We start from the raw sequence: 21,688 nt of genomic DNA, 5'->3' as shown, positions 1-21,688 counted from the left end.
CAATATGGACTAAACCCATTGCATATATTGTAATAAATGTCCAAGCTAGCCAACTGCGTCAAAGTGATCTATCTCTGACCAACCACCAGCAACTAGCATACCTTAGTGGTTGCATGGTACCAATATGGACTAGACTCATTGCATATATTGTATTCAAGCTAGCCAATTGCCTCTAAGGGATCTGCACCTACATGGGCTAAACTATATTGTAGAGATATCCAAGTTTCATCCAGCTATGGTCCTTGCATACCGAATCACCAAAATAAAAAATACTTATGAGGAACACCTTAGTGGCCAAATAGTGCCAGTAGGGTGTAAACCCATTTTATATATATATATATATATATATATATATATATATATATATATATATATATATATATATATATATATATATATTGCAATAGATGTTCAAGCTGACCAGCCCCCCCCCCCCCAAAAAAGTGATCTATACTTACATGGGCTAAACCCATCACATATATTGTAATAGATGTTCGAGCTTGCCAACTGCGTCAAAGTGATCTATCTCTCTGACTAGTCTCTATTCATCCAGCAAAAGGTCCTAGACTTACATGTAGCTAGCTACTTTAGTGGTTTTTGTATACCCAATCAACAAAATAGAACTACTTACATGCACCTAGCATACCTTAGTGCTTGTATGGCACCAATATGAACTGAACCCATTGCATATCTTGTAATCGATGTCTAAGCTGGACAACTGCCTCTAAGAGATCTGCACCTACATGGGCTAAACTATATTGTAGAGATGTCCAAGCTTGATCTATCTATAGTACTTGCATACCAAATCACCCAAAAATAAATAAAAAATACTTGTGAGCACCTAGGACACCTTAGTGGTCATATAGTGCCAGTAGGGTGTAAACCCATTATAGATGTCCAAGCTGGACAACTGTGTCAAAGTGATCTATCTCTGACCAACCAGCAAAAGGTCCTAGACTTACATGTAGCTGGCTACTTTAGTGTTTTTTGTATACCCAATCAACAAAATAGAACTACTTACATGCACCTAGCATACCTTAGTGCTTGTATGGCACCAATATGAACTGAACCCATTGCATATCTTGTAATCGATGTCTAAGCTGGACAACTGCCTCTAAGAGATCTGCCCCTACATGGGCTAAACTATATTGTAGAGATGTCCAAGCTTGATCTATCTATAGTACTTGCATACCAAATCACGCAAAAAAAAAAAAAAAAAAATACTTGTGAGCACCTAGGACACCTTAGTGGTCATATAGTGCCAGTAGGGTGTAAACCCATTATAGATGTCCAAGCTGGACAACTGCGTCAAAGTGATCTATCTCTGACCAACCAGCAAAAGGTCCTAGACTTACATGTAGCTGGCTACTTTAGTGGTCTTTGTATACCAAATCAACAAAATAGAACTACTTACATGCACCTGGCATACCTTAAGTGCTTGTATGGCACCAATATTAACTAAACCCATTGCATATATTGTAATATATGTCTAAGCTGGACAACTGCCTCTAAGAGATCTGAAACTATATTGTAGAGAAGAGATGTCCAAGCTTGATCTATCTATGGTCCTTTCATACCGAATCACCAAAATAAAAAATACTTGTGAGCACCTAGGACGCCTTAGTGGTCATATAGTGCCAGTAGGGTGTAAACCCATTATATATATTAAGATGTCCAAGCTGGGCAACTGCCTCTAAGAGATCTGTACCTACATGGGCTAAACTATATTGAAGAGATTTCCAAGCTTGATCTATCTATGGTCCTTGCATACCGAATCACCAAAATAAAAAATACTTGTGAGCACCTAGGACGCCTTAGTGGTCATATAGTGCCAGTAGGGTGTAAACCCATTGTATATATAGATGTCCAAGCTGGGCAACTGCCTCTAAGAGATCTGCACCTACATGGGCTAAACTATATTGCAGAGATGACCAAGCTTGATCTATCTACGGTCCTTGCATACCGAATCACCAACAAAAAAAAAAACATACTTGTGAGCACCTAGGACACCTTAGTGGTCATATAATGCCAGTAGGGTGTAAAGCTATTATATATATATATATATATATATATATATAGATGTCCGAGCTGGACAACTGCGTCAAAGTGATCTATCTCTGACCAACCAGCAAAAGGTCCTAGACTTACATCTAGCTGGCTACTTTAGTGGTCTTTGTATACCAGATCAACAAAATAGAACTACTTACATGCACCTGGCATACCTTAGTGCTTGTATGGCACCAATATTAACTAAACCCATTGCATATATTGTAATAGATGTCTAAGCTGGACAACTGCCTCTAAGAGATCTGAAACTATATTTTAGAGATGAGATGTCCAAGCTTGATCTATCTATGGTCACCAAAATAAAAAATACTTATGAGCACCTAGGACACCTTAGTGGTCATATAGTGCCAGTAGGGTGTAAACCCATTATATATATAGATGTCCAAGCTGGGCAACTGCCTCTAAGAGATCTGCACCTATATGGGCTAAACTATATTGAAGAGATGTCCAAGCTTGATCTATCTATGGTCCTTGCATACCGAATCACCAACATAAAAAATACTTATGAGCACCTAGGACGCCTTAGTGGTCATATAGTGCCAGTAGGGTGTAAACCCATTATATATATAGATGTCCAAGCTGGGCAACTGCCTCTAAGAAATCTGCACCTATATGGGCTAAACTATATTGAAGAGATGTCCAAGCTTGATCTATCTATGGTCCTTGCATACCGAATCACCAACATAAAAAATACCTGTGAGCACCTAGGACACCTTAGTGGTCATATAGTGCCAGTAGGGTGTAAACCCATTGTATATATAGATGTCCAAGCTGGACAACTGCGTCAAAGTGATCTATCTCTGACCAACCAGCAAAAGGTCCTAGACTTACATGTAGCTGGCTACTTTAGTGGACCTATTGGGAAAGCTGACACTTCTGGAGGAAATGCTCCAGATCTGGTCACTGTCCTACACTTGGAACAAAATCTCCTTGGTCACCCCCCCCCCCCCCCCCAAAAAAAAAAATCATCTTTATGAGATAAGTGAACATCAATTGAGCTATTAGGAATAGGAGGCACACATACCTGGTCAAAATAGATTATCCTAGTCTTGTTGCTCATCTCAGATGGCTCATGGTTGGTACTCCTCACAGCTGAGAAGGCAACCTTGGAGTTGGCTGCCCTGACAGATATCCCAAGAGGGGAAGAGGAAGATCCCTTGGAGTCAGTGGCCGGGTTTGAATCGCACACCACCAGGCATTTGCCCTCCAGGACGATGGGCTCGGTGTCGTTCTGGGCTAGGCAAGGCGAGGAGCCGATGAGCAGAGCCCAGCAGAGTGGGATCAGCACCTTGGAGAGCTCCGCATAGGCGCGCACTGCTTTCAGCACCACCATGGTGTCGGCTCTGTCTCCTCTCAACCTCTGTCAGCAAAAAAAATAAAAAAATCACTTTCCAAAAAAAAAAATAATAATAATTAACCCCTGCCTCCAAAACCCCCCCAAAAAAGTCTTCCTGGCTTTATTCTGTCCCGTCCTCTTCCAAAAAAAAGTCTCCTTAATCCTGGATCCCCAAACTCTGCATCCAAAGGGAAAAAAAGCACCAAAAAAAGTGAATTATTGATGGGAAGGCTCAGGCAGCAGCAGCAGCAGCTCAATGCTAGGCGATGCCATGGTTGTTGTGTGCCCCCCTCTCCTCTACCACATCATCCTGAGCTGTCTATTGATTCCAGAGGTAGCCTCGTCTTTGTGCTGCCAGGAGCTCACATCCTGCCTCTGCCTTCATGGCAATGCCTGCTCCAAGCTCCAATTCCCCAAAGCCTTATGTCATAATAGACTTAGCACAGCCCTCACCCTGCAAAGCTCCTACAGGCTCCATACAGCAAGAGGAGGAGGGGGGGGCATATATCACTCTCTTATCTAGTCATTAGGACCAGCTCTGGACTTGGAGCATGGGAGATTGTTACACTCGTAGGGGGGGGGGGATATGACAAAATCAGCTCAGGTGGGCAATAATGAGGGGCAAAGTGCAGGGAGTACAAACAATCAGATCTCAATGTACTGTAATGTACTGCAGCCAGAGCAATGAAGCATTAGAGGCTGCTGCAGGTGACTGCACTGTACATGTCTGAGCTGTGTGCACTCTCTTCACTGTACATGTCTGAGCTGTGTGCACTCTCTTCATTTTACATGTCTGAGCTGTGTGCACTCTCTTCACTGTACATGTCTGAGCTGTGTGCACTCTCTTCATTTTACATGTCTGAGCTGTGTGCACTCTCTTCATTTTACATGTCTGAGCTGTGTGCACTCTCGTCACTGTACATGTCTGAGCTGTGTGCACTCTCTTCACTGTACATGTCTGAGCTGTGTGCACTCTCGTCACTGTACATGTCTGAGCTGTGTGCACTCTCGTCACTGTACATGTCTGAGCTGTGTGCACTCTCTTCATTTTACATGTCTGAGCTGTGTGCACTCTCGTCACTGTACATGTCTGAGCTGTGTGCACTCTCTTCATTTTACATGTCTGAGCTGTGTGCACTCTCTTCACTGTACATGTCTGAGCTGTGTGCACTCTCTTAATTTTACATGTCTGAGCTGTGTGCACTCTCGTCACTGTACATGTCTGAGCTGTGTGCACTCTCTTCATTTTACATGTCTGAGCTGTGTGCACTCTCTTCATTTTACATGTCTGAGCTGTGTGCACTCTCTTCACTGTACATGTCTGAGCTGTGTGCACTCTCTTCACTGTACATGTCTGAGCTGTGTGCACTCTCTTCATTTTACATGTCTGAGCTGTGTGCACTCTCTTCACTGTACATGTCTGAGCTGTGTGCACTCTCTTCACTGTACATGTCTGAGCTGTGTGCACTCTCTTCACTGTACATGTCTGAGCTGTGTGCACTCTCTTCACTGTACATGTCTGAGCTGTGTGCACTCTCTTCATTTTACATGTCTGAGCTGTGTGCACTCTCTTCATTTTACATGTCTGAGCTGTGTTCACTCTCTTCACTGTACATGTATGAACTGTGTGCACTCTCTTCATTTTACATGTATGAGCTGTGTGCACTCTCTTCACTGTACATGTATGAACTGTGTGCACTCTCTTCATTTTACATGTATGAGCTGTGTGCACTCTCTTCACTGTACATGTCTGAGCTGTGTGCACTCTCTTCATTTTACATGTCTGAGCTGTGTGCACTCTCTTCATTTTACATGTCTGAGCTGTGTGCACTCTCGTCACTGTACATGTCTGAGCTGTGTGCACTCTCTTCATTTTACATGTCTGAGCTGTGTGCACTCTCGTCACTGTACATGTCTGAGCTGTGTGCACTCTCTTCATTTTACATGTCTGAGCTGTGTGCACTCTCTTCATTTTACATGTCTGAGCTGTGTGCACTCTCTTCACTGTACATGTCTGAGCTGTGTGCACTCTCTTCACTGTACATGTCTGAGCTGTGTGCACTCTCTTCACTGTACATGTCTGAGCTGTGTGCACTCTCTTCACTGTACATGTCTGAGCTGTGTGCACTCTCTTCACTGTACATGTCTGAGCTGTGTGCACTCTCTTCACTGTACATGTCTGAGCTGTGTGCACTCTCTTCACTGTACATGTCTGAGCTGTGTGCACTCTCTTCACTGTACATGTCTGAGCTGTGTGCACTCTCTTCATTTTACATGTCTGAGCTGTGTGCACTCTCTTCATTTTACATGTATGAGCTGTGTGCACTCTCTTCATTTTACATGTCTGAGCTGTGTGCACTCTCTTCATTTTACATGTCTGAGCTGTGTGCACTCTCTTCATTTTACATGTCTGAGCTGTGTGCACTCTCTTCATTTTACATGTCTGAGCTGTGTGCACTCTCTTCATTTTACATGTCTGAGCTGTGTGCACTCTCTTCATTTTACATGTCTGAGCTGTGTGCACTCTCTTCATTTTACATGTCTGAGCTGTGTGCACTCTCTTCATTTTACATGTCTGAGCTGTGTTCACTCTCTTCACTGTACATGTATGAACTGTGTGCACTCTCTTCATTTTACATGTATGAGCTGTGTGCACTCTCCTCTCTCATTCTCTCTCTCCCTCTCTCTCTTCTTCTTCTACCAATTTTTCTCCTGCCTCGCTTTTCTTTTTCTTACCTCTTATCCTCTTACCCCACCCTTCTCTCCTTCTCTCTCCCCCTCTTTGTCCCGATTCATTATTTGTGTTTTTTCGTATTTACTTCCGCTCGCTCTCTTCTCGTTTCTTCTCCATCTTTCTACTCTCCTTTCTTTTTCTTTCTTTCTTTGTTTATTTCTTGCTTTCTTTCCCTACCCATATTTTACCCTCTTTTTTCTCTGACTCTCTCTCCTACCCCCCCCCCCCCCAAACACACACACACACACACACAAAGCCCCCCCCCCCTCCTCGATCTCTCTTTTTTACTTCCTCACACTCTCTACTTTTTCTCTTTCTTTCTACTTTCTATTTTCTCTTTTCTTTCTTTCTTTCTTTCTTTCTTTCTTTCTTTCTTTCTTTCTTTCTTTCTTTCTTTCTTTCTTTCTTTCTCTGTCTTTCTACTGCTGTCCCACTTCTCTCTCATATACTGTCTTTGTTTTTTACTTCCTAAATCTCTCTTCTTCTTTCTTCTCTGTCTTTCTACTCTCCCTTCTTTCTTTGTTTCCTTTTTTTCTTCCTCCCTACCCATCTTTTTCCCTTTTCTTTCTCTGACTCTCTATCCCTATCATCCCCCCCCACCCAACCTCACACACACACACACACCCCTCTATGTCACCCTCCTGTTTCCCCTGTCCCACTTCTGTCTTATATCCTTACTTTCTTTTTTACTTCCTCTCGCTCTCTACATTTTTTTTACTTCTCTGTCTTTCAACTCTTCCTTCTCTCTTTATTTCTTTTTTCTTTTTTTCTTTTCATCCCTCCCTTGCTATTCTTTCTTTCTTTCTTTCTTTTTTTCTTTTCATCCCTCCCTTGCTATTCTTTCTTTCTTTCTTTCTTTTTTTCTTTTCATCCCTCCCTCGCTATTCTTTCTTTCTTTCTTTCTTTTTTTCTTTTCATCCCTCCCTCGCTATTCTTTCTTTCTTTCTTTCTTTCTTTCTTTCTTTCATTCTCTCTGTCTCACCACTTCTTCTTTCTCTCTATTTCTCTAACCCTCCCTTTTCTCTTTGTCCCCCCCCCCCCCCCCATTCCACTTCTGTTCACTCTCCAACTCTTTCTTTTTTTGTTTGTTTGTTTGTTTGTTTGTTTCTTTCTTTCTTTTTCTTTCTCTCGCTCCCCCCCCTCTCTCTCTCTTTCTTTCTTTCTCTCTCTCACACACTTTCTTTCTCTCTTTCTTTCTCTCTCACTTTCTTTCTTTCTTTCATGCTCTCTCTCTCTTACTTTCTCTTTCTTTCTTTCTTTCTTTCTTTCTTTCTTTCTTTCTTTCTTTATTTCTTTCTTTCTTTCCTTCTTTCTTTCTCTCTCTCTCTCTCTCTCTCTCTTTCTCTCTCTCTCTTTTTCTTTCTTTCTTTCTTGTTCTCTCTCTCTCCCTCTCTCTCTCTCTTTCTTTCTCTCGCTCTTTCCCCTGTCTCTCTCTCTCTTTCTCTCTCTCTCACACACACTTTCTTTCTTTCTCTCGCTCTCTTTCTTTCTTGCTCTCTCTCTCTCTCTCTCTCTCTCTCTCTCTCTCTCTCTCTCTCTCTCTCTCCTCTCTCTCTTTCTTTCTTTCTCTCTCTCTTTCTTTCGTGTTCTCTCTCTCTTTCTTTCTTGTTCTCTCTCTCTCTCTCTCTCTTTATTGCTCTCTCTCCCTCTCTCTCTCTCTTTCTTGCTGTCTCATACTCTCTCCCCCTCTCTCTCTCTCTCTCTCCCTCTTTCTTTCTTTCTTTCTTTCTTTCTTTCTTTCTTTCTTTCTTGTTCTCGCTCTCTCCCTCTCTCTCTCTTTCTTTCTCTCGCTCTTTCCCCTGTCTCTCTCTCGCACACACTTTCTTTCTTTCTCTCTCTTTCTCTCTTTCTTTCTTGCTCTCTCTCTCTTCTCTCTCTCCTCTCTCTCTCTCCTCTCTCTCTTTCTTTCTTTCTTTCTCTCTTTCTTTCTTGTTCTCTCTCTCTCTCTCTCCCTCTTTATTGCTCTCTCTCCCTCTCTCTCTCTCTTTCTTGCTGTCTCATGCTCTCTCTCCCTCTCTCTCTCTCTCCCTCTCTCTTTCTTTCTCTCTTGTTCTCTCTCTCCCTCGCTTTCTTTCTTTCTTTCTTTCTTTCTTTCTTTCTTTCTTTCTTTCTTTCTTTCTTTCTTTCTCTCTCTTTCTTTCTTGCTCTCTCCCTCTCTCCCCTCTCTTTCATTCTTTCCTCTCTCCTCCATTTCTATAGATCGTTCAATGCAGGAGAAACAAAGAATCTAAAGGTCCCATCCCCAAGCTGCCCCATAACATTATCTGGGCATCCGGTGACACCCCAAGGATGTGGTGAGACTACAAAGCCCAGCATGGGGTGTCAGTGATGGAAGATGCATCTTGCAGGCGCCCATGGCTAGCTCTTAGATATATGAAAGGGTTCCAGTTTTCTTTGCCTTGTGCTGTGGAATAATATCATGTACAATGGAGTATATAAGGGCTGCGCTAGATCAAACTGCCAGGGAATATATTCCAAATGAAAAGACAGCGATTTATGGCCCAGAAAACCCTAGGCAGTAAATCAGGATGTTTTACTGGACATGTGAAATGAACCTTGGATTTACTAATGCATAAGTTATCGCAGTGCACCCAGTGTATGGGCAAAGAGCAATGCCATTGTCTGCGTGTGTATGACAGATAACTGAAGATATCATTTTATGGCTGGGCTGCAGTGCTAAATTAAAATGGAATGTGTGCTAAGGCATTAAGACTGATTATCTTAATGAAATCTGAAATGGACCAGCACTGACTCACTTTATGTAAAACAATTATCAAGCCTCTCACTCGAAAAACTATTGACAAAGTATCAATGAAGATTAATGATCTGCTACTTAGTTTGCTATCTCCACCTTGTGGCCATTTAGAGAAGCGCAGGTAGATCTGCAGAGCTGGTTGCTTGAAATGAAAAAAGAAAAAGAAAAAAAGAAATAAATTCTTAATTGTTTTTGCAGGCAAAGATCAAAAAAATAAAAATAAATGGAGTCCGCAGTGCTGTTTTCTCTAATCAGCCCTGCTGGCTTTATCTGTCATTGAGTGTGATGGAAATTAATACATCAAGTATTCCCATTGGCTTAGCCTGCGGATCTACATTACTCAATATTAAATTACTCTTCAGTGGTAAAATAAATCTTATTCTGGCATATTAAAAAAAAAAAAAAAAAAAACTTTAGGCAAATGTAAAAAAGGGAAAGAAGTTTGAAAAGTTTGATTTAATCTCTGCTAGATGTCCTGACCTCTTCTCCTATTTCATGTATAAAACTGAACTGAAAAATGGTTAAACAGGTTTTTTGTCACTGCATTCTTTAAAAGTAAAATCTCTAGGAGTCCTCGGCCCCCCACTTTCCAATCAGAGCCCTCGGCCCCCCACTTTCCCATCAGAGTCTTTGGCCCCCCACTTTGCCATCAGAGCCCTCGGCCCCCCACTTTCCCATCAGTGTCCTCGGCCCCCCACTTTCCCATCAGAGCCCTCGGCCCCCCACTTTCCCATCAGAGTCCTCTGCCCCCCACTTTCCCATCAGAGTCCTTGGCCCCCCACTTTGCCATCAGAGTCCTCTGCCCCCCACTTTCCCATCAGTGTCCTTGGCCCCCCACTTTCCCATCAGAGTCCTCAGCCCCCCACTTTACCATCAGGGTCCTCGGCCCCCCACTTTCCCATCAGAGTCCTCGGCCGACCACTCTCCCATCAGAGTCTTTGGCCCCCCACTTTCCCATCAGAGTGCTCGGCCAGCCACTTTCCCATCAGAGTCTTTGGCCCCCCGCTTTTCCATCAGAGTCCTCAGCCCCCCACTTTCCTATCATAGTCTTCGTCCCCCAATTTATCATCAGAGTCTTCGGTCCCCCAACTTCCCATCAGAGTCCTCGGCCCCCCACTTTCCCATTAGAGTCATCAGCCCCCCACTTTTCCATCAGTGTCCTTGGCCCCCCCACTTTCCCATGAGTCCTTGGCCCCCCACTTTCCCATCAGAGTCATCAGCCCCCGACTTTACCATCATGGAGTCTTCAGCCCCCCACATTCCCATTAGAGTCTTTGGCCCCCACTTTATCATCAGAGTCCTCAGCCCCCTACTTTCCCATCAGTGTCCTTTGCCCCCACTTTATCATCAGAGTCCTCGGCCCCCCACTTTCCCATTAGAGTCCTCAGCCCCCTACTTTCCCATCAGTGTCCTTGGCCCCTCACTTTCCCATCAGAGTCCTCGGCCCCCCACTTTCCCATCAGAGTGTTCTGCCCCCACTTTCCCAACAGAGTCCTCTGCCCCCACTTTATCATCAGAGTCCTCGGCCCCCCACTTTCCCATTAGAGTCCTCAGCCCCCCACTTTCCCATCAGTGTCCTTGGCCCCCCATTTTCCCATCAGAGTCATTGGCCCCCCACTTTCCCATCAGAGTCCTCGGCCCCCCCTTTTCCATTAGAGTCCTCAGCCCCCCACTTTCCCATCAGTGTCCTTGGCCCCCCATTTTCCCATCAGAGTCCTTGGCCCCCCACTTTCCCATCAGAGTCCTCAGCCCCCCACTTTCCCATCAGAGTCCTTAGCCCCCCACTTTCCCATCAGATACCTTGGCCCCCCACTTTCCCATCAGAGTCCTCGGCCCCCTCACTTTGCCATCAGAGTCCTCGGCCAGCCCAGCTGCACCATGAAAAATGCATTATGCTGTGCAAAAATATGGGATGCACAGTGGCACCCCTGGGTGGCCCAGAAAGCAGCCCAGGGTGCCGCAGCACTCTGGTTGTCACACAGCTAACATTTACTGTATATAAGGAAGTTGTTTTCTTCTGTCAAGGGATTTGTAAAAAAAAATCCATTCAGTACTGAGATTTACACAGCTCTGTCACACAGCATAGCCCTGGCTGGCAGGGAAGGGGACGTGATTTTTCTCTGCTGCAGTTAACCACCTCCTGCCCACTCTATTCTAATATGATGGGTGCAAGTTGGCTCTCTTGTTCTGGGATGACGTCGTATGATGTCATCCCACTCTCGCCATGCTTGGCCGCCCACACAAGCGCGGTGATCGGTGGTGCGCTCTGTCTGAGACATGGAGACATGAGACATGGAGCATCGTGGATCTTGGTAAAGAGCCAATGACAAGGCTCTTTACCCATGTGATCAGCAGCTGTGTCCAATCAGTCACGGGCAATGTGGCTGGACCGGCATGGGTCTCAGGTAAGTATTAGGGGGGCTGCTGCACACAGAAGGTTTTTATTATCCTAATGCATAGAATGCACTGAGATAAAAAAAACACTTCTGACTTTACTACCACTTTATGTGCAGCATGCTTAGTAATGTCTCAGGTATGCATTACCTCTCACAGAGGTCACAGTATTCCCCCCGGCAAGGTGGGTTTCTCTCCAGAAGGACCGAGACATCTTTGTTCAGGTATCATGCAGGTTTTTCCTAGATTGATATGCTGGCTCCAGTGCCTGTGCAGCTCTGTGTTCACAAATATCTGACTCAGATCAACCTTTGGTGCAGCCTATTACCTTAGTTACAATATAAAATGACAATATAACATTACAATATAACGTTACTATATTAAATAAAAATACAGTATACAGTTGCAATATAAAGTTACAATAAAAAATGACAATATAAAGTTGCAATATAAAGTTACAACATAAAATTACAGTATAAAGTTACAATATATAGTTACTATATAAGATTACAATACAGTATAACGTTGCAATATAAGGTTACAATATAAAGTTACTATATAAAATAAAAATGCAGTATAAAGTTACAATAAAAAATGACAATATAAAGTTACAATATAAAGTTACAATAAAAAAATGACAATATAAAGTTACTATATAAAATTACAATACTATATAAAGTTGCAATATAAAGTTACAATATAAAGTTACAATAAAAAAAAAAAGACAATATAACGTTACTATATAAAGTTACAATATAAAATTACAGTCTAAAGTTACTATATAAAATTACAATACAGTATAAAGTTGCAATATAAAGTTACATTATAAAATGACACTATAAAGTTACAATACAGTATAAAGTTGCAATATGAAGTTACAATAAAAAATTACAATATAACGTTACTATATAAAATTACAATACTGTATAACGTTACAATATAAAGTTACAATATAAATTTGCATTATAAAGTTACAATATACAATTACAATATAAAATTACAATTTAATGTTACTATATAAAGTTACAATATAAAGTTACAATATAAAGTTACTATATAAAATAACAATATAAAGTTAAAATATAAAGTTACAATATAAAGTTACAATATAAAATTACAATATAAAGTTACTATATAAAATAACAATATAAAGTTAAAATATAAAGTTAATATATAAAATTACAATATAAAGTTACAATATAAATTTACAATATAAAATTACAATATAAAGTTACTATATAAAGTTACTATATAAAGTTACAATATAAAATTACAATATAAAGTTACTATATAAAGTTACAATATGAAGTTATTATATAAAATTACAATATAAAGTTACTATATAAAGTTACTATATAAAGTTACAATATAAAGTTACAATATTATGTTATTATATAAAATTACAATTCAGTATAAAGTTACAATATAAAATTACAATATAAAGTTACAATATAAAATGGCAATATGAAGTTACAATATAACGTTACTATCTAAAATTACAATATAAAGTTACTATATAAAATTACAGTATAAAGTTACAATATAAAATTACAATATAAAGTCACTATATAACTATATAAAATTACAATAAAGTATAAAGTTGCAATATAAAATGACAATATAAAATGACAATTTAAAGTTAAAAAGTTACAATATGAAGTCTGCCTGCAGCAGAGGGATGACATCATCTCAGCCCAGGCAAAGTCACGGAGCAATTTGGGAGTTTTTGAGGTTGGACAGCCCCGAAAAAAATTAAATGCATTGGTCGTCTTTATAACTACTTGAATTTGAGGTTTCTCTCCCCGGGCGCAGTCCTTCTTTACGTCAATTGATTGTGTTTCAGTTTTTTCCCTTATTTCCTCGTTGCCTGATTAAACCATCTCAGGGCCATTACCATCCCTATCTATCTAAATAGCTATAGGATAAAATCAATAGAGAATGCATTGGGGAACGTCTCTGCAGTGTGACATTCACTATAAATGATGTAAATTATACAAGGAGTCGCTGCCGTGTGCTTTATGACCTGCTGTGCGCCTTGTCACATATCTTCCACCTCCGGGACCTTGTACAAGCCGTGCCAGCTGGTGGATGAGTCTCAGGTTTGCTTTAAAGGCAACGTAAAGCCAAACATCCTGTGTGAAAAGCCTCTGATGGAAGCTGCTCTTCTCAGGCTCAGTGAACTGAGTTGATGGTGCTGCCATCTGGACTAATGAGCAGCTCAGGAGTCAGGGGAGTGGTGGACAGGGCTGAAATCATGGGGACTCGTATAGCCTGACTGAAAGTATTGGGACGCCTACCTTTCACGCACATGAACTTTACTGGCATCCCAGTCTTAGTCTGTAGGGTTCAATATTGAGTTGGCTCCGCCCTTTGCAGCTATAACAGCTTCACCTCTTCTGGGAAGGCTGTCCACAAGGTTTAGGAGGGTGTCCATGGGGAATGTTTGACCATTCTTCCAGAAGCGCATTTGTGAGGTCAGGCAATGATATTGGACGAGAAGGCCTGGCTCGCAGTCTCCACTCTAATTCATCCCTAAGGTATTCTATCGGGTTGAGGTCAGGCCAGTCAAGTTCCTCCACCCCAAACTCGCTCATCCATGTCTTTATGGACCTTGCTCTGCACACTGGTGCGCAGTCATGTTGGAACAAGAAGAGGCCATCCCCAAACTCTATCCACAGAGTTGGGAGCATGAAATAGTCCAAAATGTCTTGGTATGCTGACACCTTAAGAGTTCCCTTCACTGGAACTAAGGGGCCAAGCCCAACCCCTGAAGAACACCCCCACACCATAATCCCCCCTCCACCCCCTCCACACCATAATCCCCCCTCCACCCCCCCACACCATAATCCTCCCTCCATCAAATGATTTGGACCAGTGCACAAAGCACCCTAAACTCGCTCATCCATGTCTTTATGGACCTTGCTTTGTGCACTGGTCCAAATCATTTGGTGGAGGGGGGATTATGGTGTGTAGGGGGGTGGAGGGGGGATTATGGTGTGGGGGGGTGGAGGGGGGATTATGGTGTGGGGGGGTGGAGGGGGGATTATGGTGTGTGGGGGGGGTGGAGGGGGGATTATGGTGGGGGTTTGTTTTTCAGGGGTTGGACTTGGCTCCTTAGTTCCAGTGAAGGGAACTCTTAAGGTGTCAGCATACCAAGACATTTTAGACAATTTCATGCTACCAACTTTGTGGGAACAGTTTGGGGATGGTCCCTTCCTGTTCCAACATGACTGCCCACCAGTGCACAAAGCAAGGTCCATAAAGACATGGATGAGCGAGTTTGGGATGGAGGAACCTGACTGGCCTGCACAGAGTCCTGACCTCAACCCAAAAGAACACCTTTGGGATGAATTGGAGCGGAAACTGCGAGCCGGGCCTTCTCATCCAACATCAGTGCCTGACTTCACAAATGCACTTCTGGAAGAATGGTCAAACATCCCCATAGACACCCTCCTAAACCTTGTGGACGGCCTTCCCAGAAGAGTTGAAGCTGTTATAGAAGGAAAGGGCGGAGCCAACTCAATACTGAACCCTACGGACTAAGACTGGGATACCATTAAAGTTCATGTGCGTGTAAAGGTAGGTGTCCCCCAATACTTTTAGTAATATAGTGTATATATAAATATATTATATATATATATATATATATATATATTTTATCACTCTACAGAAGAGCTCCAGTACTCAAAGGCAGCATGGCTGGTTGAGCCAAATTGCAAAAAAGATACAGGCCACAAAGAGGTAATAAAACTCAGAGAGATCAAGAAATAAGGAGAATTTATCAGAGCCCATTTATCTTTGACGGTGCTTTTCGCTCTGCCTGGGAATTTTGCCCCTTTGAACTGTAATCTAAGAAATACGGCATCTGCAGGATTGCGTTCTCACCGGGCGCTCTGCAGAGGACCCAGCGCTCGCAGACTCCAGTTCAAGTGTATCAGGGAGTTGGATGATACAGAGAAGATTGCTTGCTGTGGAAAGCAAAGATCATTAGAAATAAAATATATTTTCGCTATATCTGATTTAGGAAAAGAAAAAAAGAACTTCATGAAGGAAATAAGAAAAATAAACTGAAATACTGTTAAGCTATTTCCTGGTTGATGCCGGGAAACAAAAATATGAGTTTTTTTTTTCAATTTGTGGAAAGCCTGCAGCTATAAAAAAAAAATGGCTGCTGATCTGATTAGAAGTATGTGAACCTTTTTTTTTTATCTAATGATTTATTACTTTATTTATGTATTTATTTTTAGATCGATTTATTGCTTTATTTATTTACATTTTTTGTTAGTCTTATTTTTCCTTTTTACAACATAATAATCCATAAAGTCAGCATTTTTACCTTCATTTATATATTTTTTTTTTTTAAAGTTAACTTTTTAATAATGCAATCATTTTAGATTGTAAGCTCTAATGAACAGGGCCCTCTAATTCCTCCTGTATTGAATTGCATCCTAACTGTAGTGTTTGCCCTAATGCTGTAAATCTGTTGGCACTATATAAATCCTGTATAAGTATAATAATAATAATAATTATATAAATCCTGTAAAATAATAATAATAATAATAATAATAATAATGTATTAATTTAATAATTAATAGTGCAAATATTATATTTATTATTATTATTATTGTTATTATTAATAATAATAATAATAATAATAATTTAATCATTCTATTTAATAATATACAGAATGTGTTTAACCACTTCAGATCCGCGCTATTGCCAAATGACGGCATTAGCGCGGACCTACATTTCCGGGACTACGTCTATTGACGTCGTCCCCGTTACGAGCGGCCTGCGCGCCCCCTGAGGGGCGCGCGCGGCGCGCTCTGTGATCGGCGAGTCTATGAGACTCGCCTGATCACCGATCTGTGCAAGGGGTCGATCCCGACCCCTTATCACGTGATCAGCTGTCAGCCAATGACAGCTGATCATGTGATAGAACGGAGCCGGTAATCGGCTATTATTCCTCCTCGCGCTGACAGCGCGAGGAGAGAAAAAAAAAGCCGATCACCGGCGGCCGTGACCGGGACATCAGTCCCGATCACGGCCATCAATACAAGGGACCACCTGCCACCTGCCTGTGCCCACCTGCCTCCCGCAGTGCCATCCTGAAGTAAAATAAAAGCAAAAGTAAGTGCCCCCCGTCAGTGCCCCCCGTCAGTGCCCATAGTGCCCACAGTGCCACCCACAGTGCCACCCACAGTGCCACCCCACAGTGCCACCCCACAGTGCCACCCACAGTGCCACCCACAGTGCCACCCAATCTGCCTCAAAGGTGCTGCACCCCAGTGCCGCCTATCAGTGCCCAGCAGTGCCGCCCATCAGTGCCCAGCAGTGCCGCCCATCAGTGCCCAGCAGTGCCACCTATCAGAGCCACCTATCAGTGCCCATCAGTCCCATCTATCTGTGGTACCTATCAGTGCCCATCCGTGCCACCCATCCGTGCCACTTATCCGTGCCACCCATCCGTGCCATCTTATCTGTGCCCATCTTTGCCCATCAGTGCCGCCTTATCTGTGCCCATCGGTGCCGCCTTATCTGTGCCTATTAGTGCCGCCTTAACTATGCCTATCAGTGCCCACCAGTGCAGCCTATCAGTGCCCACCAATGCAGCCCATCAGTGCCCACCAATGCAGCCCATCAGTGCCCACCAATGCAGCCTATCAGTGCCGCCTAATCAGCGCACTTCAATGAAGGAGAAAAATGACCTGTTTGCAAAATTTTATAACAAACTATTAAAACATGATTTTTTTTTTTTTTTTTTTTGCATCTTTTTTTGTTTGTTTAGCAAAAAATAAAACTCCGAGCTGTAACTAAATACCACCAAAAGAAAGCTCTATTTGTGGGAAAAAAATGATAAAAATTTCATTTGGGTACAGTGTTGTATGACCGCGCAATTGTCATTCAAAGTGCATCAGCGCTGAAAGCTGAAAATTGGTCTGGGACTGAGGGGGGTTTAAGTGCCCAGTAAGCAAGTGGTTAATAATTCAATAGCATATTAATAATAATAATAATAATACTAATAAGAAGAAGAAGAAGCAGAAGAAGAAGAAGAAGAACTTAAATGCATGGGTTGCATCCATATTATCTATATAACACAACCCAGTGCAATTTCATTTATAAAACAAATATATATATATAGATAGATATATGTATATTTATATCTATATATATCTATATCTGTATATATATATATATATATATATATATATATATATATATATATATATATATATATATATATATATATATATATATATATATATATATATACATATATATATATATTTTATATATATATATATATATATATATATATATATATATATATATATAGCTATATATATATATACAGCTATATATATATACAGCTATATATATATATATATATATATATATATATATATATATATATATACAGCTATATATATATATATATATATATATATATATATATATATATATATATTGTGAGGGGTTAGCTCGGCAGCGGGTGTGTGTGACCCCCTGGATGGGTTCACAACACAAAGTCAGGCACAGCAGACAGCGGTGTAGGTTCAAAAAACAAAAGATCCGGTTTATTTAGGCTACATGCAGTGATACATATAACAGCCAAACAAAATAAAACAAGAAAATAAATCCTGGTCAGCTTGACCTCTAACTACACACGTAGACTCCCTGTCTAACAACTGGGTGCAGCCTTGTGCTGCCCCAGTCCCTGTCTCTATTGTAGGGGTTTGCCACACAGGCGTTAACTCACCGCACAGAACAGATCTCAGACTCCCCAGTCTATACACACAAAACTGGTTCCAGGATGGAGCATCTCCCTAAGCATGCTGGGGTTTTTTGTAGAGGTCTTAATGAGCCCACTTACTTCAGCTGGGCTCATTAACTCTTCCCCTCTAATTGTAAAAGTCTGCATAAAGCCTGAATCTAGGACACACATATTTACCATCCTGGATACAACCAGGTGACTTTACCTGCCTGCTGCCACATACCCCCCCCTCTTGTTTCAACCTTGGGGTTGTAACACCAGCAGTCAGACACGCATGTATCCGAGACAAAGCATCCACATTCCCCATTTTAACACCAGGGCGATGCTTAACTGTAAAGTTAAATTCCTGTAGGGCCAGGAACCACCTATTTACCCTTCTATTGGTCTCCTTGTTCTGAGCCATCCACTTTAAAGGAGCGTGATCAGTCACCAGGTCAAAGTGCCTACCTAGCAGATAGTACCGAAGGGAATCTAGAGCCCACTTCACTGCTAAACATTCCTTCTCAATCGTGGAGTAATTTACCTCATGGGACTTTAACTTCCTGCTGAGGTAAATGACTGGGTGCTCTTCCCCGTTCCAGACCTGGGATAACACTGCTCCTAACCCAACGTCTGATGCATCAGTTTGTACAACAAAGTCCTTAGAGAAGTCTGGTGAGTACAACACTGGCTGGCTACATAAGGCTGTTTTTAAGGACTGAAATGCTTCCTCAGCCTCTGGGGACCATTTAACCATAACCGACTCTTTCCCTTTTGTCAGGTTGGTGAGGGGCACAGCCTGAGAAGCAAAATGGGGAATGAATCGTCGATAATAGCCAGCGATTCCCAGAAAGGCTCGTACCTGTTTCTTGCTGTTGGGACGTGGCCAACTCTGTATGGCCTCGACTTTATTGACTTGGGGTTTTATCACCCCCCTCCCAATAGTGTACCCAAGATATTTGGCCTCCTCCTGTCCAATGGTACACTTCTTTGGATTGGCCGTAAACCCAGCTTCCCGGATAGAGTCTAGGACTGCTTGTACTTTTGGCAAATGTGAGACCCAGTCTGTGCTATGGATAATCACATCATCCAGGTAAGCTGCAGCATATTTCTGATGGGGCCTCAGAATCTTATCCATTTTCCGCTGGAATGTTGCCGGTGCATTCTGTAACCCAAACGGCATTCTCTTATATTGGAATGCCCCATCTGGGGTTACAAACGCAGTTTTCTCCTTGGCCGACTCGGCCAGGGGAATTTGCCAATACCCTTTGGTGAGATCAAGAGTTGTCATATATCGGGCTGTTCCCAGCCGGTCAATCAACTCATCTATACGCGGCATGGGGTAGGTGTCAAATTTTGTAACTTTATTTAATTGTCGAAAATCGTTACAAAACCGCCAGCTCCCATCAGGTTTGGGCACTAGTACGATAGGACTGGACCAGTCACTCTGGGACTCCTCTATCACACCCAAATCCAACATCCTTTGAACCTCCCCACGTATTGCCTCCCGTCGGGCCTCTGGTATTCTATAAGGTTTTAGTTTTACCCTTTCCCCTGGCGGGGTGATAATGTCATGCTCTACGCCAGATGTTTGTCCCGGAAGCTCAGAGAAAATCTCTTTGTTACGAAGTACAAACTCTTTAACCTCCTGTTGTTGGGGTTTCGATAAGGTGTCTGCTATTCCAACCTCAGGAACTAAGCAATCAGGCTGTACTTGTGACAAAGTCTCTGCGACTAGGGATTCCCTATCCCTCCAGGCTTTCAGCAGATTGACGTGATAGATCTGCTCCGGCTTTCGCCTTCCTGGCTGTCTAACCCTGTAGTTCACCTCACTAATTTTTTCAATTACTTCATATGGACCTTGCCATTTGGCCAGAAATTTGCTTTCAACCGTAGGGACTAGCACCAAGACCCTATCCCCCGGGGAAAAAGTATGTGTCTTGGCCCCACGGTTGTACACTCTCTGCTGTGCTAACTGCGCTTGGGTTAAATGTTCCTTTACAATTGGCATTACCTGTGCAATTCTATCTTGCATCAGGGCAACATGCTCAATCACACTCCTGTGAGGAGAACTCTCATTTTCCCAAGTTTCCTTGGCGATATCCAGCAGCCCTCTTGGGTGTCTCCCATAGAGCAACTCGAAGGGTGAGAAACCCGTAGAGGATTGGGGTACCTCCCTAATGGCAAACATCAGATAGGGTATTAGACAATCCCAATTCTTTCCATCTCTATCCACCACCTTCTTTAACATTTGTTTTAGGGTTTTGTTGAATCTTTCAACCAACCCATCTGTTTGGGGGTGATACACAGATGTACACAATTGCTTCACTTTGTACAACTTGCATAATTCTTTCATAACCCGGGACATAAAGGGTGTACCTTGGTCCGTAAGCAGTTCCTTACAAATACCCACGCGGCTAAAAACAAGAGATAGCTCTTTGGCTATGGTTTTGGCCGAGGTATTTCGAAGAGGAATTGCTTCCGGATAACGGGTGGCATAGTCCAATATAACCAAAATGTACTGATGCCCCCTAGCGGACTTCATTATCGGATCTACCAAATCCATTGCGATCCTTTCAAAGGGGACCTCAATGATAGGAAGAGGTACCAGCGGGTTGCGGAAATGTGGCATAGGTGCCGACTTCTGACACACAGGGCAGGAGGAACAATAATTTTCTGTTTCCTTCATGACCCCAGGCCAATAGAATCTCTGCAATACCCTCTCTCTGGTTTTCTCTGTCCCCAGATGACCTCCCAGAATGTGCCCATGGGCCAATTCTAACACCAACTTCCTGTAAAGTTTGGGCACCACAAGTTGCTCAATGGTTTCTTCTGCCCTTTGAGCCACTCGATACAGCAGGTCCCTTTCCACAGTGAAGTACGGGTAAGTGCAAGTCTTATCTGGGTTCACTAACTCATCATCTATTTTCACCACATTTTCCCGTGCCTTTATTAGGGTGGGGTCTTTTAACTGTTCTGTGGCAAAATTTTCCCTGTGAACCTCAAGGTCCGAAAACTCCACAGACGGCATGTTTTCAACTGAGGATGTTGGCTCCTCCCCAGTTTCTCGAGTTTCCCCCGCCAATACCGACAAGGGAAATTCAGGAGAGTCCTCACCACTCCCAGAGGAATTCTGGTCATCTTCCTGGTCTATAGGGGCACCAGTGGGGGGCTCAGGACAATCCCAGAGTTCCCAGAATTTTGGAAAATCCCTTCCCACAATAGCATCATGTGGTAACTGAGACACTAACCCCACCTGATGAGAGAGGTTACCTTTGGGGGTCTCAAAAAACACTGAAGTTATAGGATACTCTCGGGTGTCCCCGTGCACACAAATAACAGCCACCCTGTTCTTCCCAGAGACCTCTGTAGTAACTAATTCAGCTTTTATCAATGTTACCAGGCTACCTGAATCTAGCAACACATCAACATGCCTACCATGAATGAATGAAATACTTATATAGCGCACAATGCGAACTGAATCGCCTCTAGGCGCTGTGGCGAGCTTTGATCATCTGCTAAAAGAGGAAGGTCTTGAGTTTTTTCCTAAAAGCCAGGTGATTTTCTTCCAGGCGGATGTTTATTGGTAGAGCATTCCATAGCCGAGGCCCTTGGACAGCGAATCTCCGATCCCCCTTGGATTTATAC

General features: G+C 42.5%; 1 protein-coding gene across 1 annotated transcript in view; it reads right to left on the bottom strand.

Annotated features, from left to right (window-relative positions):
* The window catches only part of CBLN4 (cerebellin 4 precursor), a 92,786-nt gene extending 88,907 nt beyond the window's left edge, over positions 1-3,879 (bottom strand). Inside the window, exon 1 of the mRNA XM_077460545.1 lies at positions 3,092-3,879. Coding sequence (XP_077316671.1) covers positions 3,092-3,400 — 309 coding nt within the window. The 5' untranslated portion in view covers positions 3,401-3,879. The remainder of the gene's footprint in view (positions 1-3,091) is intronic.
* Positions 3,880-21,688: the final 17,809 nt, after the last annotated feature.

The sequence above is a fragment of the Lithobates pipiens genome, unplaced genomic scaffold, assembly GCF_037356315.1.
Source record: "Lithobates pipiens isolate NorthernLeopardFrog02 unplaced genomic scaffold, aLitPip1_a1.2 Scaffold_28, whole genome shotgun sequence".
In the NCBI taxonomy this organism is placed as follows: Eukaryota; Metazoa; Chordata; class Amphibia; order Anura; family Ranidae; genus Lithobates; species Lithobates pipiens.
Note: the sequence above shows the minus strand (reverse complement) of the source record. Positions and strands in the feature narration are given on the sequence as shown.